Genomic DNA, 25984 nt, shown 5'->3' with positions numbered 1-25984 from the left:
GGTGCTTCTGGATGCCATGGGGTAAGGATGTGTCCCGGGTACATCGTGCCCATTCCCGGGGCCCAGCCCGCAGGCGGCTGCTGCCCCCTTGGGGTGTTCGGTGCCTGCGGGCTCGCTCCGTGCCCGGCCCGGTGCTGGGTTTGCTCCTCTGCTCCCAAGTTTTCGTCTGTGCAAAGCCAGTTTTGCCTCTCGCCGCACGGGAACTCAGCAGCCCTGTGGGGATCCCATCCCTTCCCTCCAGTGTGTCTGCCCCACACAGCTCGGTGCCATTGGCAGACCCACTGAGGATGCTCAATCCCCGTGCCCACATACTGATCGGGACTCCTGCTTCCTGACATACACCCATGCACCCATGCAGCCGTGCTGCACCCACGGGGCCACGCTGAGGTCCCGAAGCCTGTTGGAGGAAGGGAAATAACTGGAGATGACACTGGACAGGTTAGTGTTTTATTCAGTGCATTGGACTCGTACATGGCCACGTTGTCACTAACAGCATCTCACACATTGCTATAAACCAGTTGAGCCCAGTTTGTTAGATGCCCGGTGTAAAGAAGCCTATCAAATATTTACTGTAATGAGTGTAGCTCCGAGCCCAGTGCCAGGCTGTGTCCAGTGTTTGGTGCTGGGTTGCAGCAGTGGCTGGAGAATGGATCTGTGACTCATGGTTGGTGCAGGACTTGGCTATCTCAGCCCCCATTTATGGGGTGCTGGCAGCCCTGTGTCCCTGCAGCTGCTGGTTTTATTGTGCTGGTGCTCTGAGCATGGGCAGAGCTGCGCCTACCACATCCCTAATACACAGCTATGGAAAACCTGTCTCGGGCCGGGACAAACTGTGTGTGTGCTCCATGTCAAGGACAGTACCCCTGGCAGCACCACATGTCCCACCCCATCCCTGCAACCGGGGAGCAGCAGCGGTCACAACAGCACAGCAAACCAAAGAGAAACACAAGGTGCTCAGGCCTGAGTGTCAGGGAAGAGCAGGATGCTTCCAGGATGGACACAGCACACCTCAAGCATAGGGAACAAACTGGGCAAGGAGGTGGATGCTGGCGAATGTGGCAGCTGAGCATCCCACCGGTGCCACTGCTGCAACACGTGTTCTGCTCCCTGCTCTGAGCCCAGCATAGGCAGGCCATGTCCTCAACCCTTCCCACCCATGGAGCAATGCAGGGAAGGCTCCATGGCTACGGCTTGGAGCTGGTCCCTGCTCCCTCTTGCAGGGCAGCACAGGATGACAGGGGTGATGCCAGCCTTGTGGATCCGCAGCAGGACAAATCCACCTCCACTCGTCCCCATGCATCGCCCTGCTCCTATGCTCTGGCCCCAGCTCTCATCCTGCCTTGTACCTGCCCTCACTCGCTCTTCACCCAGCGTGTAAGGAAGGAGACAGCGCGTTGCCAAAGTAGCTATCTTGGAGGAAATAAATCTATTGAGCTTTATTGAGCTGCCCATTGCAGGGCCTGGACTGTGAGGGCAGTCCCTGAGGAGCGGTGCTAGGGCATGGTGACTGTCCGGCCGGCGCTCCTGGCTGCTGTAAAGCGCCTCTTATTCCTCAGACCAGAGAACCTCTCATCCAGCGTCAGGCTGGTCTGCAGGGGAAAGGGAGACTGAGTCAGTCCTGTGCCTCGTGGCAAAGCATGGCCAAATCTGCAGCAGGGTATTGATTAGAGCCCATCAGTCAGGACGGTGCTTCACAGCCAGTTAGTCAATTAAACCACTCAGCACATGGAGACAAGGAGCTTGACAGACTGGGTGCAGCTGGAAAACAGCTTCAAGCAGCACCTAGCCCCAAGATACCGTCCATCCTTGGCAAAAACAGGAGCAAGCATGTAGCATTTGAGCACCAGGCACCAAGTAAAACCAAACCATCCAGACAAGGAACGTCCAAACAAGCAGTGAAGAAGGTGGAGCAGGATCTCTGACCTGCCCCAGGGCTCTTGGACCATACTTTAGCACAAAACTGGCACTGAGAAGGTCACCAAAGCAAAGAGACAGCAAAGCCCACAAGTGCTGTGTGTCTCTGAGGAGCTGGGAGCACCAACAGTGGAACAGTCCCTGCCGTCCAGGACCACTCACAAGCAGTATCTCCCCGCTCCGAGCAAGCACATGGACAGGCCAAGAGAGGACAACGGAGTGGGAGAAACTGGGCTGAGTCTGCAGCTGCTGAACAGTCTTCTCAGATGCCTTCAGTTCAGGGAGCAACCCAGCCAACACGGGTCTCTGCTCCCAGGTCATGCTACATAAACCCAATCGGCAGCCCCAGAGACCTGAGTGTGGCGTGACCGGGTTAGTGGCAGGGCTGCTGCAGGGTGCGGGGTGCTGCCTGTGCCGTCGATCATCCTCTACCTGGTTGGCCATGGCACGGAAGTTGAACCTCAGCAGCACCCCCTTGGGCTGGGGCTTGGCTGCGCGCGGCGGCGGCCTCCGGCTGCGCAGGAACGGGCGCTTGGATCCAGGCCTGGGGAGAGCACAGACCCGCAGTCACCCTGGATGTGAATGCAGCCACTGCCTAATGCCTGAGACCAGCGAGGGAAGGAGGAGACACCCGGGTGCCCCTATGGCCCATGGCACATCTCATGGTAGGGTGGGTGAGGGAGACACTGTGTACCATGAGGGTGGCAAAACACTGGCACAGGTTGTCCAGAGAGGTGATGGCTGCCCCATTCCTGTAGACATTGCAGGCCAGGCTGGATGTGGTTCTGAGCAACCTGAACTAGTTGGAGATGTCCCTGCTCTTTGTGGGGGATTGGAACTGGATGAGCTTTGAAGGTCCTTTCCAACCCAAACCATTCTGTGATTCCATAAAGGGTGCCAGGAGAGCTGCCATGCCAGCCCTGGGGACTGTGTCATGTCAAGCCTATCACAGGGTGCTCCCTGCACCCTGGACAATGCAAGTGCCCTCATCCACCCCTCATCATGGTGCTGGGACCCGGCTCAGCCCAGGGTTAAAGCTGCTGCCCTGCAGCACAGCGAGCACACCATGTCCCCGGGGTGCAGGGGACATCCCACCTCGGGCACAGTCAGCCTGCCATCCCCCTTCCTACTCTGGTTAACAAACCAGCCATATGGCAATCACCAACCTCTGGCAGATAGACTGAGAAGGGAATAAGACATCATCTGCTAACCACTTTGGGATCATAGAAGCCAAGCTGCCATAGTTCTAAAGGGATTGTGTATGCTTCTGCAGGATTCCCACATGAACAAACCCCTCCATTTACTCACGGGCCAGCCTGGCCTGCCTGAGGATTGGCCACAGACACCGTCAGAACTGCTCCAGGGCTAGGTTTCACTTGCCACCTGCCAAAACAGGGACATGGATCCAGTTTCAAGCTGAGCCTGCAAGAGCACAGCATGTTTGCAGCGTGCTTGGGTCACCAGTTACCTTCTCATCCGTGGCAGTTTCCTGTTGCCATCAGCCTCCGTCTGCTGGGAAACACATTTGAAATAATTACTTAAGGATTAGCTCTCAGTGACTAAGGCCGTTTCCTCTTGTCCCATCCCTTTTTCCTTGGGAGCAGAGCCCAGCCCCTCCTGGCTCCATCCTCCTCTCAGGCACTTGTAGGGAGCAATCAGGTTCCCCCTGAGCCTTCTCTTCTCCAGACTGAACCCCCCAGGTCCCTTAGCTGTTCCCCATCTCTCTTGTGCTACAGGCCCTGCACCAGCTCCGTTGTCCTTCTCTGGACCCACTGCATTAAAATCTGCCTGTCCTGCAAATACTTCCCTAGCAATACACTCATTGTTGAAGTCATCCACCTGTCCCAGGAACTTCTGGGATCAAAGACACAATGGGTAAAACTGAAAGCTCATCACTATCAGAAAAGAACAGAAAATGTCACGATACTGACCCCTCTCTGAAATTTGGCTTTGAGAAACCGCTGCTGCATCCGCTTCTGCTGGAAAGCTGGTGCCCTGTTCAGCCGGAAAGGTCTGCGGAGAAGAAGGAGAAAGGAAAGGACATAGGTGAGCATGATGCCAAATCTCTCCTGAAGTTAAGTGCTGAAATACCTAACCCAGCTTGGGATTAAAAAGCAGTATGGGAAGCAAATACAGCTCTTTGTTACCAAGCTCAGCCCAGCAGGTTTTCTGCCAGCAAAGTAGTTCAGAGGAACTTGTTTTTCTGCTCAAATGAAGCAACAGTTTGTGTTGGTGCTGAGCTCTGCTTGTTAAAAACAGATCAAAAAATGACAGAACCCCAGCCTGGTTTGGGTTGAAGGGACCTCAAAGCTCATCCAGCTCCAACCCCTGCCACAGGCAGGGACACTTTCCACTGGAGCAGTTTGCTCCAAGCCCCTGTGTCCAACCTGGCCTTGAGCATTGCCAGGGGCATTTTCCCCCTGTTGCATGAGCACATCCCTGCAGGCACTCCCAGCAGAGCCCCGGAGCTGCCCAGGTCACCTCTGGAAGCCAAAAAATCCCCAAGTTACTGAAGATTTTACCTTCTCCCTGCAGCCTGAGCGCTGGCAGCAGCTCCTCTGAACCTCCTGGGGCCTGGGGGTGGCCGTCGCCGTCCCTCTGCCTGCACGACGCTGCTGCTGCTGCTCTTGGAGAAAGCATCATTCTTCGTGTTACCCTGAAAGAGAAGTGAGAGCTCAGCCACTGCCACCTGCCTCGCAGCCTCAGTGCATGAAACAGCAAGCATGCAGGCATGGAATGGTTTGGGTTGGAAGGGACCTTAAAGCTCCTCCAGCTCCAACCCCTGCCATGGGCAGGGACACCTTCCACTGCAGCAGCTGCTCCAAGCCCCTGTGTCCAACCTGGCCTTGAACACTGCCAGGGATGGGGCAGCCACAGCTTCTCTGGGCACCCTGTGCCAGCGCCTCAGCACCCTCACACGGAAGAGCTTCTGCCTAAGAGCTCATCTCAGTCTCCCCTCTTCTGGCAGCTTAAAGCCATTCCCCTTGGCCTGTCCCTACAGGCCCTTGTCCCAAGCCCCTCTCCAGGTTTCCTGCAGCCCCTTTAGGCACTGGAGCTGCTCTCAGGTCTCCCCTTCAGGAGCCTTCTCTTCTCCAGGCTGCCCCAGCCCAGCTCTCTCAGCCTGGCTCCAGAGCAGAGCTGCTCCAGCTGTTGCAGCAGTTCCATGGCCTCCTCTGGCCTCACCCCAATAGCTCCATGTCCCTCATGGAAGCAACACAAGCACCAGGACATGACCATCCTTCCCTCCACTCCTGCATTGATCCAGCATTTTATCTGGCTCTGCCTTGGGGTGAATCACCCCATCCTGCCCTGTAGTGAGAGTGCTGATCAGTGACACAGCCATGGTTCCCTCTGTGCTCTCAGCACCACTTGCGTTTGCTTCAGAGGGGGCTCATCCCCACACTGTGTGCTCAGTATTCCACATATTCTCATTTCCGACTCTTTTTCCTTTACAACTTCAGTCTCACAGCAGAACAACCCTGCGCTGCTGGTGTTTTTTATTTTCTTCCTTTGATATTTTCTTGCTGGGACCCAATTCCTCAGTAACTCTATTAAAAACTGGCCTCTTACATGGCCTTTTGTATCTACGCCAGGAATATTTCTACTGAGCACTGTTGCTGGAGCCTCAACATTTGGAGTCAGTATCCACTGCTGTCAACACTCGGTTCGTGGGCATCAAACTACAAGTACCAGGAAGAGCATTTCATTCTAATGGTGCAGAAACCCAAAACCAGAATGAGTCCATGGAGAGTAAACCTCATCCAAGCAAACCTCTGTAGCTTTGCTCAAGTTTCTTTTTGGTCATTGACTTTTTCTTGTTTGGACACATTCGTTGCCCATTCCAAGCCCTGAAGTATGAAGCACATCAGAAGACCCCTCAGCAGTGTAAGTCCTCCTGCAGCTATTTAATACCAGCTACCATGGGCTCTAACTCATCTATTTCTGTGGGACAGCCACCACCAGTGTTCCTCCCCACTAATTGGGAATGTGTTTCCACATTCTTCCCACTTGGTTTATTTCTGCAAAATGGAAGCTACAGCAGAGTTATGCCTCCTAGCAACTGCTTATCCCTCCTGGTAACACCCAGCCCCGCACACTATCTGAGTCATCCCATTTTCCTTTCAGGAATAACCACACACCATGCACATGCACGCTCAATTAAGGCTCTCTTCTTTATACCTCCAGGACAGACAGCTATTCAATGTCCCGTCATGTGCGCCATTTTGGTGGGGTTTTAAAAGCTTACTGAGAATACATGACCTCCTAATTGAGTGGATCTCCATCAGTGCAGAAGGAACAACTCTCTCTCACACAGGACTAATTCACTTGATTTCCACCCTCTACACCAAGCCAGTTACATGGTAGTGACACTCAGCAGAGAGCTGTGGGAATGACTTTAAGGGTGAACATGTCCCTTCCTTCCCATCTCGAGTGTTAAAAATAGCTCAAAAAACCAAATGAAAATATTTCAGTCTTTTCTTTTTTAAATGTTTTTGAGCAGAGATAAGACCAAAACACTTAAACTTGAAAAAGGGAAAGCCATGAATGAAAAATCAAGCATTTTACATGGAAGAACATGGGCAATCTGTCCCATGGCTTCATAGCCCTGGGAATCAGTGTGTCTAGGGGGGATACCCACTTGCTAGTGAAAAGTACCTCTCTGAACCAAAGCTACCTGAAGTCACCAACAGCCTGGTCTTTGCCTTCACTACATGTTGGAAGATGCTCTGGGTGGAGGACAAGTAATGATGAATCCTAATACACCTCCTCTGAAAGGCAATAGATATGATGAATTGGAATTTGATTTTATGGAAATATTTTAAACCTTTAAGAACACATTCCTAAAAAATCTGTCTTTGTAAACCCCTCAGGAACCAATTCACTCCAATTATGCCAAGTTATAAGCTCATAAAACCAACTGGAAAATTGCTATTTTATATGCGTGTGCCTGCACTCACCTCTGCATACAAATGCAGTTACAGGCACACACAAGACAGTGCCTGGACATTTGTTATGCAGATTGCTCTTCGGGGAGATCCAGGATCACAAACCCCAGTAGGTTTCTGCATGACATTTAGGAGCAGCTCTGCCTTCCTCACCCTCGTACCTCTGGAGCCGATGCCTGACGATTTAAAGGGCTCACTCCATTCAATGAAGCAGCTGCTGTTCTCTTGGGACCAGGCATAGCATTCCTGAATTGTCTCCGGTTGAACTGTTGTTGTCCAAACCCTCTTCTAAACCGGGCAGGTCCTATGAAAACAAACTCTTTGTTTAGCATCCTTCAAAGCTCAGTTCACATTTACGGTTTTGCCAGTGGCTTACATGGTGAATTTAATATGATACAGGAGTGTCTGCAGGAATAGATGCAAGAATCACGTTGAGTTAGTCCAGAAAAGTAAATTAACTTTGTGGAATATTAAATAATTTATCTTTCCAATAATAATTCCCATTCTGCGTGGGACTCACAACTACTTATAAACCACTCTGTGATTTGATGGCTCTGGGATTTAATTTGAAAGAATATAAAAGAGAAAAGCCTTCCGCAACTCTGCCTCCTAATAAAGGCAGGAACACTCGCATCAGGAAACCTGTCACTCTCTTGTCAGAGCTCCCATTGCTGGGAATTCACCGTGAAATGGAAAAAGCCTTTGGATACAGATACACAAGCGACTCGAGCATTCAGTCCCACAGCAGCATGGGAGAGCTTTAAGTGCCCACATTATAGCACTTGGTAAGTGAAGACTGGACCATTTTTTTAAGTTATTTTTAGCATGACATATCCTGACGTACTGTATACATTGAAGGGTGCCCCTTCTGCTGCTGTTTTACCTCACTGCACAGCACATACACACCAACAGCCTGTCTTGCCTTCGGTGTCTTGCCCTAAACCTGTTTATGATTTTGAAGTGTGCTGAAGCATCAAGCGAGGAGAAGGCACCCTTGTCAGACAGAGGCACAGCGCACTAAAGTCTAATTACTCCACATGATAAGCTTCTGTAGCCATAACGTAGACCTTTTCCAAGTGGCTATAGACACTAGTGAAACATGCATACATACTCAGATGGATGTATTGATCACTTCGGTCAGGTTGGACGGGGCTTGGAGCAAGCTGCTCTAGTGGAAGGTGTCCCTGCCCGTGGCAGGGGTTGGAACTGGAGGAGCTTTAACGTTCCTTCCAACACAGACCAGACTGTTAGTCTATGATTTTATGACCAGGCATGGCAGAGGGCTGCAAGGCAGTAACCCTGGACCTCACTGATACACATTCCAGAGCAGTGGGATGCATGTATTGAACCTACACCATCGATTCCTGCGTCACAGCAATTCATAATGACTCTGAGCAATCAGAAATGAAGCGCCCTGAGGCAGCAGTGATGTTGCTGTCAGGGGCCACCACCACAGTGATTAATGAAGGCTCCAGCCCCAGGGTGTGTCACTGGTTGGCGCCAGCTTGGGCTGGTTATAATGGAGGCCAAGGGAGGGTGACTTGAGCTTCCCTGGCTCTAAAACAAAAGGGCACCAGGGCATGTCCATGGGAAGTGGCTCCTGAGCAGCACATCAGGGTGTTGGCTGGGAGCACCCACAGAAATGCAATGCTGTTCACTAGCTCTCGGGGAGCAGTGGCTATCTTCTTTGCAAATGATGGTATTTTCTCCCTGCAGAAGTGCAGGTGTGTAAAATTCTCCTGACAAACACATGAATTTGGACAATCTGTGCCTTTTTGATCAGAAGTGGTCTCACTGTGTTGAATGGCCTTTTCTTCCCTTCTGGGTCTGTTCCCCCAAGAAACCTGGAGAGGGGCTCTGGACATGGGCCTGTAGGGACAGGCCAAGGGGAATGGCCTTAACCTGCCAGAACAGAGGAGACTGAGATGAGCTCTTAGGCAGAAGCTCTTCCCTGTGAGGGTGCTGAGGTGCTGGCACAGGGTGCCCAGAGAAGCTGTGGCTGCCCCATCCCTGGCAGCGTTCAAAGCCAGGTTGGACACAGGGGCTTGGAGCAGCTGCTCCATTGGAAGGTGTCCCTGCCTGTGGCAGGGGTTGGAGCTGGATGAGCTTTAAGGTCCCTTCAACCCAAACCAGTCTGGGGTTCTGTGATAAAACACCACAGCAGCAGCAAGCCACCATGCCTGGGTGCATGCTCAGGGCATGGTGCTGAGCACACCTCAATTGGCCAAGAAGCTTCTCTGCCCAGCAAGTCCACTCTGGGAAGAAGTGGACAGACTGTTGTCAGACTTATGTCTGACAGACTGTTTTTTCGAGAAGATCTGAAATTCAAATTTCTTGCCATTAAAAATCCTCTTTCCCCACTAGGGAAATTGTTTAAGCCCTATTCCTGGAGGGATAATGCACTTCGCCAGCACGAATGCTCTTGCTGGTTTAATAAGCATAATACCCCTCTCTATCCTCTGTCATTACAGCACTGGGCTGATCTGATTGTCATTTTGATAACAGTTATCACGCCTCAGCCCTGAAGGGTCTGCATTTCAGCAGGGACCAAAGTGAAATGAGCCCCTGAGTAATTACAGGCTAAATTCCCAGTTGTGCTGAGCTTCACAGAAGTGCTCCGGGCATCAGCACCACACAGCATGATGAGTGTCTGCACTTGGCAGGGCCAAATGCAGGCACAGTTCAAGCCTAGGGAACACTAGGAGTAGCAGAAATAAACCTAGAAATGAAGAGGAAAGTTCTCTGTTCTGAGGAACTGGTCAAACAAGGTATTTTGTTCGCTTTATTTGACCCTGAGTAGTCACTTGAGTGTGGAAGAATATCAAAGCCTGTGCTTTGACAGAGAAAATCAATTTGCAAAGGGCAACAATCATCATCCTGTTCTGAGCTGGAACGATTCTGTGCTGGAGACCGAGAACATGGGAGTGGAGGCAGATCAGAGCCAAGCAGGATCGCTCCCAGCAATCCCACTGTCCTCATGTGCCATTGGCACTCCAGAGGAAGGCTGCACAGACACTGCTGCAAAATGCCACCAAAATCTGCACTGAAGTGATTTAAAGGGGAAAAAAATAAGCAAAATGGTGCTAGAGGTGGCATTTCATGCAGCAGATAATGGTGGGTTTGTAGGTGAAAGCTTATGGAACCAGAGATTAGTGTATGATCACTTGGCATCATCATAAAAATAGCATGGTTGGCAAAAGTGACAAATTAGCTCCAATAACTGAGCTATCAAAGACAGTTACTGAAGGGGTAATTTAAGTGTGTTCTGGGAAAAAGAGGATTAGGAAGAGGCATAATTAAAATATGCAAAGCTAAAGGGAATAGAGAATAGATATTAAGTCACTTTGAATTAGTAATTCATGAGAGGGTGGAAGGGAGAGAAATCGATGAATTTATGCTCTGAAAAGGCCCTGATATTCCATTGTGCAGATAGAAAAGCTATTCAGAGCCTGAGTGCATCTCATAGGCATACAGGGATTAGATAGGAGAAGGCTTTAGGAGCCGTGTTTGGTTACACAAAGGTGTTTCCAGCTCGGCAGGCCTCACCTACCTTGCAAATTCCTCTGCATCCAGGCACGAAAGCGGGGCCGTCCATACCCGTACACTGAGTTCCTGGGCTTGACCTGCGGCCTTCGCTCGTGCCCCCCAGCGCTGGCATCTGTCTGCTCTTTTCGATGGCGTTTTATGATGTCATCTAGAGCAGAACAGCAAAGGGGAAACCTCTTAAACCTACCAACAACCTGGAACACCTACCACAACCCATTAAAACTTACCAACAACATGTTAAAACCAGCCAACAACCTGTGAAACCAATCAACAACCCCCAGAACCAGCCACCAACACGTCAAAACCAACCCACAAAACCAATCAACAACACATTAAAACCTGCCAGAGAGGAGACTGAGATGAGCTCTTAGGCAGAAGCTCTTCCCTGTGAGGGTGCTGAGGCGCTGGCACAGGGTGCCCAGAGAAGCTGTGGCTGCCCCATCCCTGGCAGTGTTCAAGGCCAGGTTGGACACAGGGGCTTGGAGCAAGCTGCTCCAGTGGAAGGTGTCCCTGCCCATGGCAGGGTTGGAGCTGGATGAGCTTTAAGGTCCCTTCCAACACAAACTAGGCTGAGGTTCTGTGAGTATCACACATCAGCAAACAGAAGGTAAATGACAACTGAGGGCACTGCTATTGCTGTAAACCCTCCCAGCAGCATTAAACCACGGGTGCATCAGCCAAGGGATCAGCTTGAGTTCACAGTGGAAAATGTTGCGCTATTCCTGACAAGTGGCTCATTGCTGGGAGGACGTGACATGAGCTCCCGGGCAGGGAGCTGACCCAGGGATGACTTGGCCATGGCAGGGGTTGGAACTGGGTGCTCTTTACAGTCCCTCCAACCCAAACCAGCCTGGGATCCTCCGCCTTTCCTTCCATGCGGTGATATCACAGCGATAACCCCCGGCATCGGCGGTGCCGCGGCTGCTGCTTGTGCGGCTCCCGGTGCAGCGGAGCGGCAGCGCCAGCGGCTGCTATAAATATCCCGCGCCCCAACACGGCTCCAGCTCCATTTCAGTACCGCGATCGTTCACTCTGGGCTCTCCCCGGAGCCGGGTGCTGCCCGCTGAGCACACGGACCGCTCTGGAGCCCGTTCCTCCCGCCGGGATCCGCTTCCACCGCAGCCGGGTGCGGGTGGCCGCGGTGGGCACAGACCAGCCCTGCGGGGCCGCCCCGAGCTGCGCTGCCCGTCCCGACCCCGCACAAACGAGACCCCCGAGGCCGGGCCCAGGCCTCACCTACCCAGGGACATGTCGATCTCCTCGGCGCCCGGCTCCGGCCCCGCCGCCGCCACCGGCCCCGGCTGCGGCCCCTCCGCCTCCATGGCTCCGACCCGGCGCCGCCGCCGCGCACTGCGCCTGCCCGGAATGTGCGGCCCGGCCCGGCCCCGCCGCTGGCCCCCGCCCCGGGACACACCGAGCCCTGCTCTGCCCCCGCGGCGCTCCCTGCCCCGGCTCTCTGCTTCTCTGCACCCCGGCGGCCTCTGACGTCCAGAGGGACCTGCTGCGGCTGTTCAGCCTGCGGGAGAGGAGCTGCGAGGAGAGCAGGTTCCAGTGTCTGAAGGGGGCTACAAGGGCGCTGGAGAGGGGCCTTCATCAGATTGCGATTGTGCTTTTATTCCAATCAACGAAAGCGGGCATTCCTGCATCCATTTTTTGCTTTTTTTTTCTCTAGGTATTTTAGTTCCTGTGAGTTGATATGGCTCAGAATATTTTTAATCATGTTATGAAGTTCTGCTTTACAGAAAGAGCTGTTTGGCAAAACGGCAGCAGATGCATAAATAATTGCTATTCATACACAAGGTGGGTTATTTCTGGCTGGTATAGAGGAAGATAAAAGATTTCATTAACCCTACCTTAGAAAGCACTGAGTATTAAAGAGGTTCTTGTTTCATCTCTAATACACTTTTCTGCCGTTAAAACAATTGTGTGGGTTTAGTGCCTCTTTATGTTTGATGAAGGCCAGAAAAAACAGGTACACAGCAAATTTATAGCTAACAGAAAGCACATTTCTAATAAAATGAATAGTTGATCTGCAGGATTCTCTGCCCTGGAATTCTAAAATCAAATTGTAACAGATTTAATTTGTATCTATTTTAGACAAAAAGTGATAGAAATCTCTTGTCTGCATGAAGTTGAGCACTAACCTGGAGGTTGAGATAAATTTCACCTCCAAATGCACTATTCCGTACGTGTCCATTTTGCAGTTTTCAAACCTCTTTCATGGGTCAACTTTTACAGATCAGAGTAACTGCTTAGATGGACTGCTATTCCATGGCAGTGTTTCAGTTCCTACAGGACTAGGAATGCAAAAGCCCTCGTGAAACTGGGATCACTGTAAATTCACTGTAAATTTGCTTATGAAAACCATTTTTTCATGCTTTAGATTGCCTGCCCTATCGATTCATTTCTACCAGATCACTAAAGAATAGCTTTGTAACTATAATGAAACATCTTCCATTTCTAAACAGACACTTTATCCTCAACACACTTAGCAATGGAGGCAGCCTATGAGACTCCTGATAGCAGGCATCACCTCCAGAGAGTGCACATTGAGCAAACGAGTCACACGGGGCTGATGATCCCATTCTTCTAGGAAGAGGTAAAGATATGAAATAGTTCATAAGCGTCCAATTAAAAAGAGGCACAAGACTTAGAGGAAGCAAAACCAAGAGACATCAAAGCATACACCACCAGGAGTACTGATACACAAAAAACTGTGTCAGTGTAGTAGGAAAAGTCACTGCTTAGAGCCCACCTAATGTACTGGAAATCTTGGATGTTACATGTAGCTAAGTCTGGAAATGCCAGTATGAAATGCCAATTGAAGTGGTGGCACAGCCCCGTTAGCTACAGTGAGGTTAGGGCTCTGTCTGTTAAACTTTAATATTACTAGCTGCATTGTACCAAATCTGAAGATATTTGAGTATGAGGTCCTGAAGGGTTTCCATGGGCAAGTGTGAAAGCAAACTGAAAACACCATTTATCTATCACATGGTTGTTTTTCTTCACTTTTTAAAGCAAACTTTCCTGCAGCAAAGATTCGGATTTGACACTCACGGCTTTTAGTACCATAGCTTCAGTTTTCTTTCGTCCATCTCTGAGCACTGAGGTGGGTATCGGTATGGGGCAGCCTGACATGAGTTCTGTACTCACCGAGCCGGGCTGAGCCGAGCGCAGCCGCTCCCGCACCGCACGATGCGGTGCCGCCGCCGGAGCTGTCCAGCCGCCTCCCGCAGCCCCGGCCAGCCCCGCCATGCGGGAGCCATGAGAATAACGCCCGCACACGCAGCACCGGGATAGAGGATGGTTTATCCCAGCTCAGACCGCTGCCGGAAGCAGTGGTGACAGGGGAGCGGGATGCGCCGGGCTCTCAGAGCGGGCTGCGGGGATATTGTGAATCCCGGCGATTTTCCCAGGCGTTATCCCGAGGCGGTGCCTTAGGCCCGGGTTTTCACTTTGCTGCTGTTTCTGAAGCACCGTGTGTCACATCTGCTGTAACAGATGTTCAGTGGGCCAAAACTCCGGTCACTTGTGTGATGTTTTGTGCTTTGCCCACAAGGGGGGGTCTTTAGGCCCTTTAATTGGTGAGATCTCCGCATCATCCCCAGCTCCTAATGAGGAACACTGGTAGCAGCACAGCTTGGTCAGCTTCCTCCAAACCTGATGCACCACCACCAAGGAGCTTATGTTTTATTGTTAGATGCTGAACATGTCCTTTTAACCATATGTTGCTACTTGAAAATCTTCTTGAGAAGATGGAAGAGAACAGAAGTGTTCTTCAGGCTGATTGAGAAAACTCCCGATTATGCCAGTATTTCCCTACATGACACATTCCCAGAACATGAGCTACATTGTGATAACACTGTGATTCTTACGCAGAAGTTCTGCCTGGGTGCAGTGAAGTGGCTGAGGTGCACATACCATGAGTTCTGCTCAGTGAAAACAGCCATGCACTGAGAGGTGAACCACTTCTTGTTAAGTTAGTGACAAATTCCGTGATTTGCTTCTTGGCCATGTAGCAGATGCAGCCTGTGTGTGGTGAGACTGCAAGGTATTTAGAGAGGGCTTGTGGGTGTTTTCCCTCTCTCTGTATGGGTATTTAAATGGAGATCTCAGCCTGGTTTATGCAAAACTACTCTTGCAGTCTATGTTAGCTCTACCTCTCCACTATACAGAACATCCTTAAAGTCATCCCATAAGACACATGTCTACACCTGGAGGTCTGCAGGATGATTTAGCGTTTGTATTGAAAAGCATGATATAATTGATGTGAAATTATCTGGGACAAAGTGACAACAGTTACTTCTGTTCCTTGACTGTCTGTTGTGTGTCAGAGATGTCTCTTGTGAAATGTGTGGCATATTCAGTGAAGGCTGATAGAGATAGCACAGGCTTGGACTCCACACATACATGTGCAGGGTGACCGGGGAGTCAGCAGCTCCAGTGCAAGCTGTAACCAGCCTCACCTCAGAATCACAGAAGGGTTTACGGTGGAAGGACCTTAACCAGCCCAGTACACTGGGATACACACATCCCCTGTGTTGCTGGGCTGCTGGCTGCAGTGTAGGAGTAGTTTTCGTTCCTGTTGATTCTTGGCATCTCTCAATACTAAAGTAAACCTTCACTGAAAGGGCCACATTTCTAATTGTACCAAGAAACAAGCAAGTCTGTTATGCTACTGCATAGCAAAAGAGTTACTCAAAATAGAATAAAAGGACAAATCCTGTTAGAAATCACACTAGAAAGATCAGTTAAGGATAAAGGTCTCTGCAGCACCACAAGGAGGTATTTCTAGTGCCTGTAATTGAAATAAGTGGTACTTGAAATTATATCTTGGAGGGTTGAGACTGCCCTCTCCCCTCCCTTCAGAAGTGTATATTCTGGTGCTCCCTGAAGCTTTGCTACCTGTACAATTAGCCAGATGCTCCCAATGGAAAAGCTACCAGGAATCTTCTCATTAATGGATCTGCTGTCTTGTTGTGGTCTGTACAAAAAGGCTTTTAAGAACAGATAATGCTCACCAAAGCAGCTAGACAGAATCCTGCTTTCTGCTTTTCCATCCAAGCATCAGATGTTGGAGTATTTTGAGCTATTTCCAGCTCTTTGAAACGGGTATTTCAGATAAATCACTACCCTGCAGCATGGACAGTGTGGCATTTGCCTTTTAATCTAACAAGAATATATGGTTTGCTTGCTTTGCTTTCACAGTGGGCTGTATGATGCCATTTAACATGAAACTTGAATCTGGTTATTTGGAGATTATTTTCCCTCCCTGTTGGAAGCTGTGGACATTCACAGGTCTTGAAAAAGCAAAGCAGTAACCATTAGGAATAGAGCATGTACTGATCTGCAAAGTGAGAAGGCATTGAAGAGCAATCAAGGAGATGGCACGAGGATCATATGAGTGCTGAAACAACAGTGAGGGTGTTAACTTAGTACCTCACACATGTAGGAGGACTGAGGCTACTCAAAGAGCAACATAGTAAGAACATTATGAAAGCTTTGCTTTGACTGCTTAAAGCAAGAAAGTCTCTAAAAGATGCAAAAAAAAAAAAAAGATTAGTGAAATCTCAGGAGGATTTCATTTCTCACCCCAAACAGCACTCAAAGGATCTGCTTTGTCTGAAGCTCAAGTCTTTAAGCCAGGAACATGGGAAGGTTCAGTGGTGTACGCTTTGGGCACCCCTCTTGCTTGGCCTTGGGTGCTCAGAGCATGTGTTGCCTGGCAGAGGTCTGCATGTCAGGTGAAGGTGCTGGTGGAGCACTGCACAGCAGGAGAGCTGAGGCAGCACCTCAGCTGTGTGTCTGTGCTCTGATGTGCTTGTCACACACACTGACCTGAACTGGGACACAGTCTGCAGTAGATGCTGGAGAATTATGTAGGTACGGGAGAGATAAGGGACCTCACTCATGCTTTCCCCACCCTCATAACCAATTTTAGACCGATGTTTCATAGAATCATAGGACCCCAGACTGGTTTGGGTTGGAAGGGACCTTAAAGCTCATCCAATGCCACCCCCCTGCAATGGGCACTAGAGCAGCTTGCTCCAAGCCCCCGTGTCCAACCTGGCCTTCAACACTGCCAGGGATGGGGCAGCCACAGCTTCTCTGGGCACCCTGTGCCAGCGCCTCAGCACCCTCACAGGGAAGAGCTTTTGCCTAAGAGCTCATCTCAGTCTCCCCTGTTCTGGCAGGTTAAAGCCATTCCCCTTGGCCTGTCCCTACAGGCCCTTGTCCCAAGCCCCTCTCCAGGTTTTCTGCAGCCCCTTTAGGCACTGGAGCTGCTCTCAGGTCTCCCCTTCAGGAGCCTTCTCTTCTCCAGGCTGCCCCAGCCCAGCTCTCTCAGCCTGGCTCCAGAGCAGAGCTGCTCCAGCCCTCACAGCATTTCCATGGCCTCCTCTGGACTCGCCCCAACAGCTCCATGTCCCTCTTGTGCTGTTGGAGGATATCATACACAATCCCTATACGCACTTGGCCCAACATCAGCCTGTGAGTTTATTCAACCCCTTCTCTGGCTGGAAAGTCAACTGAGGGTAGCAGTCAGCAGTGCTTGTGCATGTTTGTATGATTGTCCTGCTATGAATCCAAGGAACAATCAGCTTGTCCAGTATAAGAGCTTTGCCAGGTCCAGGCAAACTGACTGGTGGATATTAATCTGTAAGCTTCAATCCACAGCCCACAAGAGCATTGACAGCAACAGTTAAATGAAGACAGCCAGCCACAATACTTGCAGGTGACAATGGGAACCCTTCCCCCACCACACACACGTTTTGCACATTGGGAAAGCCAATTTATCTGCAGTGACAGCGATCCCAAAGCCTGCACCAAAAGATTAACCCCTTCACTCCTGAGCATCTTCGTACTGATCCTGGTTAATGTGGTTCGATTGAATTTCAGCCAGATATCACCCGTGGAATGGCACAGGCTGTTCCTCTTTTGACTCATAGCAGCTCAGCTGTCTCTCAATGACACAGTGCTGACTGAAGGCTCGTCTCTTCCATGCTGCTTACAGAAGGAATTTCCCTTAGATCCCCCAATTAGTCATGATACAAAATAAATCACCCATTTCCGAACCTTCAAGAGGATCAAAGCATAAAAGCAGATTTTGCTTCTGAAACCCACAGCGACTGCATTAAAATGGGTGTCTGTGAGCCTTTCTTCAGCATTTCTTAATTATGACTCCAGAGTCATTTTGCACGCATAAATATGCAGCACCTACAAGTACAGATTACACGGCAATCATCATTCAGCATGCAGCATGACGCCAACTGTGTGGCGTTTTATCACTACAGCAGGGCTTTGGACATTGCAATTGACTTGATTTATGTTTCTGCACTCCCCTATCATAGAGTCAAGAGCATTACTATCTCTGTGAATGTTTCTGAACCCATGTCGGGGTGACTCCCCTTTGTCCTGCCGTGGGAGATTCACCACTAACGGGTTCCTGCAGTGATCGACAGGCATCATTCGCCAGCTTTCAGCCCAGAGGTGATGCTCTGATGGTGGGTGATGCCTTTTTAACCTGAGGAGCAATCGATGACCAGCGTTGCCATAGATACAACAGTAAACCCGAAGGGCGCGCCCTGGTGACAATAGCCTCATTACTGTGCCGCGGGCGGGCAAGGCTGCCCCGCGGCAGGGAAGCTGTGCCGTTCCACCGGCTCTGCGGTGCCCGAACAGCTCTTTTGCGTGCCACCTGCCCCGGGCCCTCTGCCCGGCTCCCCGCAGGCCCTGCCCGACCCGGGCAGCTACCGGAGCTACGCGGCCGGCGATAACCCGCTCCCCTCCGCTCCCCCCAGCGCCCTCAGCTCCCCTCAGCGCCCCCGCCCGCCACAAACCGCCCCCTCCCTGCCCTTTCGCGATCCCTCATTGGCCAGGAGCGCCTCGGGGAACCACACCCCATCGCCCCCCCCCGCCGTGGATTGGTGAGTGAAGCCGAGGGGAGCCGCGAGGCCACGCCCCCTTCGCTGCTCGCCGCCGTGGGTTGGTGAACGCGGCCGCGGTGCGCGCAGAAGCCCCGCCCCCTCAGGCATTGGCCCGTCCATCTCACTCCCGAGCCCCCCCCCGCCTGCCCCCTGCTGGCGCTGCAGCGCATGCGTAGTGTCGGCGCGGTGACGGGGAGGCCCTGGCTGTTGTTATTGTGGGGCTGGTCTGCGCCGCGCCAAGATGGCGGCCGGGCAGGGGGGCGGCGGCGGCGGCAACGGCGGCGGTAACAACAACAACGGCAATGGAACGGGGGGGCTGGCGATCCCCGGGCACCTCACTCTGTCCTTCTCGGCGGGGCCGCACTGGGGAGCGGCCACTCTGCCGCAGCCGCACACGGTGCGCAGCCTGGACCGGGCCCTGGAGGAAGCGGGCAGCTCGGGCATCCTCTGCCTCAGCGGGAGGAAGCTGCGCGACTTCCCCGGCAGCGGCTACGACCTCAGCGACACCACGCAAGCAGGTGCGGGGCTCCGGCGATGAGGGGCGGCCCGGCTGCGAGGATGATACGGGGAGGTTGGAGGGGTGACGGCTGTGAGGTTGATGCGGGATGAATGGAGGGAGCTCTGTGGTGGCAGTTGGGAAGGGGGTGTCCTGTGGGTGTGCGGGACCCTGGCAATGGGGGCGTGCAGCGGAGGGGTGTCCTGTGGTGGCACTTTGGGGGGCCCTAGGAACGGTCTGCTGTGGTGGCACTGGGGCGGGCATGGGGATGATGTAGAGGAAGGGTTCGCTCTGATGGCATTTGGGGGGAGCAAGGGGGTGGCACATGGTGGCAGTGGGGAAGGTGTATTGGGAACGCTGGTGTGGTGGCAGTGGGGAGAAGCCCTAAGGAGCCCCCGATGTGGTGGCAGTGTGGATCTGGGGGTGGGGGGTGCTGCTGTGGTGTCAGTGGGAAGGAATGGGGCCCTCGCTGTGTGAGGGCAACGAGGGTAGTGGAGAGGCTCCGCGTTTTGGGCGGGGGAATGGAACAGGACAATGAAGGGGCTCCCCTGCATGCAGGGATCTGTGGGGTCCAGTGGTGGGTCGCTGGAGGGCCTGGGGGTGCTGTGTGGGGGGTCGCTCCCTCTCTCTGTGCACTGGGGAGGGTTGCTTCTGCGGTGTGTGCTTATGGGAGATGTGGGGGAGCTGTGCACCAAGGGGACCTTGAGTATGTGCAGAGGCAGGGGTGCGCCTGCTGAGATGGGGTGCAAGGGGTAGAGCACCCCAGCAACGTGTTTGTGCAAAAGCAGGGCTCTGCGGGGAGAAGAGCTTCCGCTGAACCCTGGCTGTGTGTGCACACAGGGGAGTGTATGTGTGTGTGTGCCTTGGGAGCCTTGCTGTGCTCCGTGTGGGAGCAGCTAGGAGAGGGGTTCCCGTGCTTGTGCATGGAGGGGAGAGAGATGCTTTGTGTGCGTGCAAGAGGTTGGGGGTATAGGCATAGGGAATTGGGCATTGCGTTCTCAGTGTCTGTCTGTACGTGTCATGAGGATAAGGACGATTCACACCATGCCTGGAAGAGGGTGGGCAAGATGAGGGGAGCTGTTCAGTTTTCACTTTGGGAATAAGGGCTATGTGCTGCGGTTGGTTTGGCCCTTCATGGGTGTCAGATCTCTTGCAATGAAGCTTTATTACCTGGGGTATTCTGGTTGGTCCTTCTTCTCAGCTCAGCAGGGAGATGGTCACAAGCGCGGGTGTGAGGGATGTGTGTGCATCCAGCAGTGTGTGATCAGAGCTTAATGTATGCACCGTGCTGGTAAATGCTTAGACACCGTGAATGTGAGTCCGGGCTTACCCAAGCTTGCAGGTGAAGCGAGCTTGGAAACATTTTTCTATGCCGTTCCTAGCAAACAAAACTACATTTTCCGTGGCAGTTGTTATATTATCTCTGATGTACCCCTGGTTTTATTTGCTGCTGGAGTAGCTGCTGAAAACAAATCATTTTGAGTAATGTGCTAGAATGAAATACGGATGAAGGGTCTGGCATCTTTTGTTCACAAGTACCAGTGGCTTTCTGAAATACTGTTTGGGAGAATTAATTTTTTGTGGCTTTCTGTTTTGTTTCTGGGCTTTTCTTTCCCCACGGGTTATGAATAGCTGGCTTATTGTTTTAGATATGAGACTGCCCATTGTGGTACCTTATCCGTCTCTGACAATCCTGTACTCCTGGTCTATCAAACACTCATTCTCTTGCTCTTTGTTGTGGGCTGCATTAGTGCACAGGGTTAAATGATGTATCCATTCGTTTGTAATGTATTAGGTTGTGTAGGGGGTGGAATTGGTGATGGGCTGATCTTAAAATCCAATTTCTGTATCCAGTACCGAGCCTGCTAATGATTTGTGGGTTATTAGCTTTTTTTTCCTGACACATGTGATGCATCCCTATGTGCAATGCAGAACAGGAATAGGTGAAAGTGTGTTAGGTAATATTATGCTTCCAATAGGAAATAAAATAGAGATTCCATTTTCTTGTGGTACATACTGCATTTACTTATAGTAGCATAAAAATGTATTCAGCAACATAGTATATCACTTCTGTGTATAAATATTCAGTAACGAAAGCACTGTATATAGGCAATTTATTATTAAAAAGACTTTCTGTATCCTAAAGCAGGTGCATTGAGGATCCTTATTTTGTGTTTGCTTCAAATTATCCCTAATTGCATTTTGGGTTCTATTTTTGTTGTTTTATTTTGGACCTCATAATATTTGTGTAAAAGCTGTCTGCAATGATCTCCCCTATCTTTTAGCGTGTAGTAGAGGCCATTAATTGCCCTCAAGATTGAATCTTTCATGGTGAAAGATGGTGTGAAGGTGTTTCAGGGCAGTCTCTGACAGAAATAGCCATATTGCAGGCTGCTCTGGAAACATCTATTTGAAATAGGTGATGTGCAAGTACTATCATATACTAATCCTGTTTTAACGTAGCACTGATTTATGAATTAGATGTATTTCAAAATATGCTTGTAAACAAGAGTTTTGTAGTCTCTGTTTTGACTTGTACTGTAGAATTCTGTTGATGAGTGGGTAAATGGCATTCTGCTGGTGAGTCACAGACATCCTGTACAGAGTAGCAGTGGTACAGAGCTCGATGGGGGTTAGCAGATGCTTCAGAGTCAAGGCTCACTCACTTATTGGCATTTTTTGTAGCAGTTATCATGGTTTCCCATTAAAATATGCCCATGAATAAGGTTCTATATTTAGGCTGAGGAATGGGAGAAAGGGGCTGGGTCAAGAACCTTTGCTGTGTTTTGCTTTCTGTTCTAACTCTCTGAAATTCAGTTTCATGGGACTTGAAACAAAACATTTAAACCAACCTCTCTAACAAATCTGGATGTAAATGATTTCATTTCTATATCCCAAACCCTTACACAGTAGGATCTACAGTGTCACTGTCAATCCAGAATATTCTGCTTGAATGTCATTAAAACCAGCATCAGAAAGAAAACCACTTCAGCTCCCAGTCAGTTCAGGTCTGCATAGGCCTAAGCAGAACTGCTGCCCATGTATGAAAATGCCCTGGGATTTTGTCTGTCTGTGTTTCGTGTCTGACTGAAGTCAGCTTCCCTGTACATCATCTCCAAATACTGGAGCACATTTTTGGCACCTTAAATTATGTGACAAAAATTATTGTGCAGCTGAAAGCATCATGGTGGCATCTGGGCTTTTAGGTCTGACGTTTTTTGTCATATCTTTCTTGTTTTGACAGTGAATTGTTACTGCAGCTCTTTGGTCAAAAAGCAGCCCCTTATTTTATTCTTTGCCTGATTTTGCTTTCTGGTTGCTTAAACAGCTGCTGTGAAATGAGCTCCTGGGGCTAAGAATGTAAAAAGAAATGCAGGTCATGAGATATGTAGAGGTGTATCAAGAGGTACATTGACTATTCCAATCATTTTATTAACATGTGTAATGTTCCTCATGCAGTACAAAGCAAAATTACCCCCCACGGCAGTAAGTAATTGCATATCTCACATCGGTGTAATCACTGTCTGCTTAGCTGGAGAGTTGTGTGTTTTGTTCTCCTCTTTCCAGAGAGAGGTTGTCACGCTGAACCAAGTCAACCTGTGCCTTTAGTGATTTCACCTCTGTTTTTGTGAGTGTGCCTTAAAGCATGAACTCAGTAAATATGAAAGGTATGGGAATGACAGCTCAAGAATCAATTTCTTTGCTCTGGATACATATAGTGATGCCATCAGGCTTGTTTGTGAGTTTGGCACAGCAAACTGGAGTGCCAGTTTTTAATTCAGAGGAAGCCTCTAAGCAATTACAATTAGTTGAATGGTTGCCTGTAGATATATTACCTTTGAAATGGCTCCTCTCTGCCACCTGCTACCTTCTTGTATAGCTGACGGGGAGCACCAGTGTATTCCCCGTCTGACTTGAGGATGAGGCCCCTGTCATGACCAGTAACAATCTCAGCACCACAGGCAGAGTATCCACACGGTGATGCCTGTCTGTGTCTGCTGAGGGGATGGGATGGAGGAGACATGCTCAAGATATGTACAAGAGACCATTGTCTAGCAATACTTCCAAGACTTTGATGTTTTTGCATCATATTTCTGGCTCTTGTAAAGTATAGAGTGGTTCCTGTGATTGTGGGTTAAACCCAACAAAATCTATAGCATAAAAAAGTGTGAGTTGCATAAAAATGTGAATTTGTAATACTTCTGCCTGGAGAATGTATACTTCTAAAGCAAGTAACTATATTCAGACAGGGTAATGTATTTTTGTTGGTGGTAACAATGTTGATAAAAGTGCTGGCAGGTCACTGAATAGCAACACCCAATCCAATTTTCAGTTTAAGAAATAACATTCATATGGGGTGTATGACCTAAATCTAGATTACATTCTAGGAATCAAACATGTTGAAATCCATGTGGTTCTTAGTACAGACTGCTTCAGATTTGAACAAAAGGAGAAACTGAAATTATATGGGTTTTCTTTTTTTTTTTTTTTTGGGGGGGGGGATGTGGGGAGAGGACAGTGTTTATGCTCAGAAATTAATCTGGTGCAAAATCTGAGGGAAAATGAATTGCGTCAGGTGCTTTCTTGCCAAAGGCTGGTAGTAGGAATACTTGGTGTTACAGGCAACTTGGGAAAAGTCTCAGTTCAGGGAGCTGAAGTTAAACCATATGATGATTATTAGTTTGCCTGCATAAAAGGACTGCGTTATAAAGAATGCCACTAATATCTAATAATCCTTAAAAACATTTAGGATTCAATCCTGTAATGTTCTCCTACGAGAAATATGCCATGTGTAATTGTTTGACTTTTTGTATTCTCCACCCATCAAAACTAAATATGCCATCACAGTGACTATTTCTGTACTGTGGAATATAAAAAGTCTCTGCAATAGTTCTGCTTTTGATGGATCTAAAGAGCTTTTTGTGATACATCTTTACTTGTATTTGAGGAGGGGACAAATGCATTCAGATCATGAATGGCATTGCAAAGCTTTGTGTGAGAAAGGAAGTGGACTAGCCTTTGCTTTTTCAGACTTTTTTGTGAGGACCATCTTCTCATTTGACTTGTGGAGCTGCTTTGGAGCTGATTCAAAATTAGAGAGTATTTTTACTGCCAAGGGTGGTATTTAATGCTGAAATGTGGCTTTAGCAAAGAGGTACTGCATTGGGACAGAAGGCTGGAATTCCGCTGCAAATGCAGAGGTACTTGCTGGATCTTTCTTGTGGTAGAAGTTTTGCATATCCATGTGGAGAGATTTCTGATCCTCTGCTTTGCTGTGGCTGTCCCAACAACCTGATTCTCATCGTTCATCCAGCTGACCTGGGGTTGTTTGCTGCTTGCTGGGAGAATCTGCTGCCAGGTCTGACAGATCCAGTGAAGGCAGAGAGAGCGCTTTAGGTGAGGAGGGTGGGTGGAAATGAAATAAAAGTCTTTTTGCTTGGCAGACATGATTGATTGTCACTAATGTGCTCCCAAGGCTTGAAGGCACCTTGCATCACAGGCCTGTTCATAGGCTGCTGCCCAGCAGATGTAACTGCACAATGAGCAAATCCCTGACCATCTGTGTACTGAAACAAACATCTACTTCAATTTGTCACTTCAGCACTGGTTCAGTAGGTGGAACCAATATGTAGTGGACAAGAACTTGGTATGGTAAAGACTGACCTACAACTAAAAGTTTTATGGAAGTACCTGCAGTAATGAGTGCTTTTACATACTGATTTCTAAGCTAATAGAAGTGGCTGCAGCCATTCCAAATGCTGCCAGGAGGCTTGGCATGAACGGGACACTCAGCGGGAGGCACCAGCAAATAAGAACAGATGCTGAAGTTGAGCAGAGGCCTTTGTGTCTCAGAACATGTTGTAGCTGTTGCTGGACCCTTTTCACACTGTGGGCATGGACTGTTCATGTACCCATTTTCTCTAGGGGGATTTTCTGCCTCACTCTTCCTTCCCTTGCCTTGTTTTTCAGTGTTACTTGTCTTCCAGCAGTATAGCTCACTTTCAGAATGTTCCTGCTTAGTTTATTCAGTGTCCAGCAATTTTATCCATGCAAAAAATAAGTCATAGAGTAACACTGGTTACAGTTGATTTGGTTTAACGTTTTGGCTCTTCCTTGTGTCTGTTTAGATTGTAAGCTCTTCAGGACAAAGGCCTTGGATATGTATAACTGAGTATACAGAGACTAACAGAAGCAGCTTTACTTGGGCTTTTGTGCATAATTTAAGTAATTCTTATCAAACCCAGCCTTTGCTTCATTTATGAGTGATTATTCCTTTCCCTTCCATTACCTTTCTGTGAAAGAGGAAAACCCCCACGGGTTTTGTAGCATTGTAGACATACCTGAATGGGTGATGTACAGGCTGGGACAACATAACTTAATTTCATAGATCTTGTATTCTGTCTCTTATTCTTTGAATGCTGTGGTACAAATAATGCCCATAATTTACCCTGGAAGATTGTGAGGTTAAATGTGTTTGAAGTTTAATGTCTGTCTTTACCTGTGGGTGAAGGTGATAGCGAGTAAAGTCTTAGGCTTGTCTCCAGTGGCTGATACCTCTCTTGGAACTCCATCAAGTGGAAGACATCTCTTTATAGGACCCTGCTCAAGGAGGCAGACTTGGCTTTCTGTTTGAGGTGGGAGAAAAAGACAGGGTATTTGTTTAACAGAAGAATACTTGGTAGGATGTGGTCATAAGGTGACTTTGGAGCATTGCACTAAGAACATTTCCTTCCTGTATTTCTGGACCATTGGCAGTACATTAGACTATGTGAGATACAGTTAAATGAGGGAGTTTTTATAATACTGTTACCAATATAAATTTTAACCATCACAGGACTTGAATTATAAAGTGACTGAGTGGTTTTTTTGGCCATACAAAACTTCTGTCACCTGGAATTATCATATGCAGGTGCTTCATTAGTGTTTGAGGCAAGTTTTCTTTTCTGGAATCATCTTCCATCTGACTAGTGAAAGAGTAATAAGAGCTTACCCATGTTCTGTGTGTTGATCTCAGACTTGTGTTTAGATTGGCTAGAAATTATTATTTAAGGTCAGGTCTGAACACTTAAGGTTATACATTCATTGACTTCTGTAGGACTGATCAGATAGTTACTGTTGTGTTTAGATGGTTTTTGGCTTAAACTCAGCTAAAGCAT

At 49.3% G+C, this 25984-nt stretch overlaps 2 protein-coding genes across 6 annotated transcripts in view; one reads left to right on the top strand and one right to left on the bottom strand.

Moving 5' to 3' along the window:
- Positions 1–441: 441 nt before the first annotated feature.
- LOC101878909 (UAP56-interacting factor-like) lies at positions 442–11731 on the bottom strand. 4 transcript variants are annotated; one of them, XM_034063436.1, is made up of 9 exons: positions 11647–11731; positions 10411–10554; positions 7022–7164; positions 4437–4570; positions 3846–3927; positions 3383–3426; positions 3223–3297; positions 2347–2458; positions 442–1589 (listed from the first exon to the last, which is right to left on the bottom strand). In XM_034063436.1, exons 1-9 carry the CDS (start codon positions 11726–11728, stop codon positions 1494–1496), a joined length of 912 nt encoding a protein of 303 aa, XP_033919327.1. In that variant the 5' UTR covers positions 11729–11731; the 3' UTR covers positions 442–1493. The 4 variants fall into 4 exon arrangements, with proteins under 4 accessions (XP_033919327.1, XP_033919328.1, XP_033919325.1 ...); XM_034063437.1 differs by having other exon boundaries at positions 3383–3423; XM_034063434.1 differs by having other exon boundaries at positions 442–2458.
- A 6811-nt stretch (positions 11732–18542) lies between these two features.
- Positions 18543–25984, top strand: part of LRCH2 (leucine rich repeats and calponin homology domain containing 2) — a 39348-nt gene continuing 31906 nt past the window's right edge. Inside the window, exon 1 of one of the 2 annotated variants that reach the window (XM_034064296.1) lies at positions 18543–18849. In XM_034064296.1, the coding sequence (XP_033920187.1) occupies positions 18573–18849 (277 nt within the window). In that variant the 5' untranslated portion in view covers positions 18543–18572. The remainder of the gene's footprint in view (positions 18850–25984) is intronic. The other variant, XR_004549743.1, reaches the window with a different exon arrangement.

This window comes from Melopsittacus undulatus, chromosome 6 (genome assembly GCF_012275295.1).
Source record: "Melopsittacus undulatus isolate bMelUnd1 chromosome 6, bMelUnd1.mat.Z, whole genome shotgun sequence".
In the NCBI taxonomy this organism is placed as follows: Eukaryota; Metazoa; Chordata; class Aves; order Psittaciformes; family Psittaculidae; genus Melopsittacus; species Melopsittacus undulatus.
The sequence above is the reverse complement of the archived record's forward strand: the minus strand, read 5'-3'. Positions and strand labels throughout refer to the sequence as shown.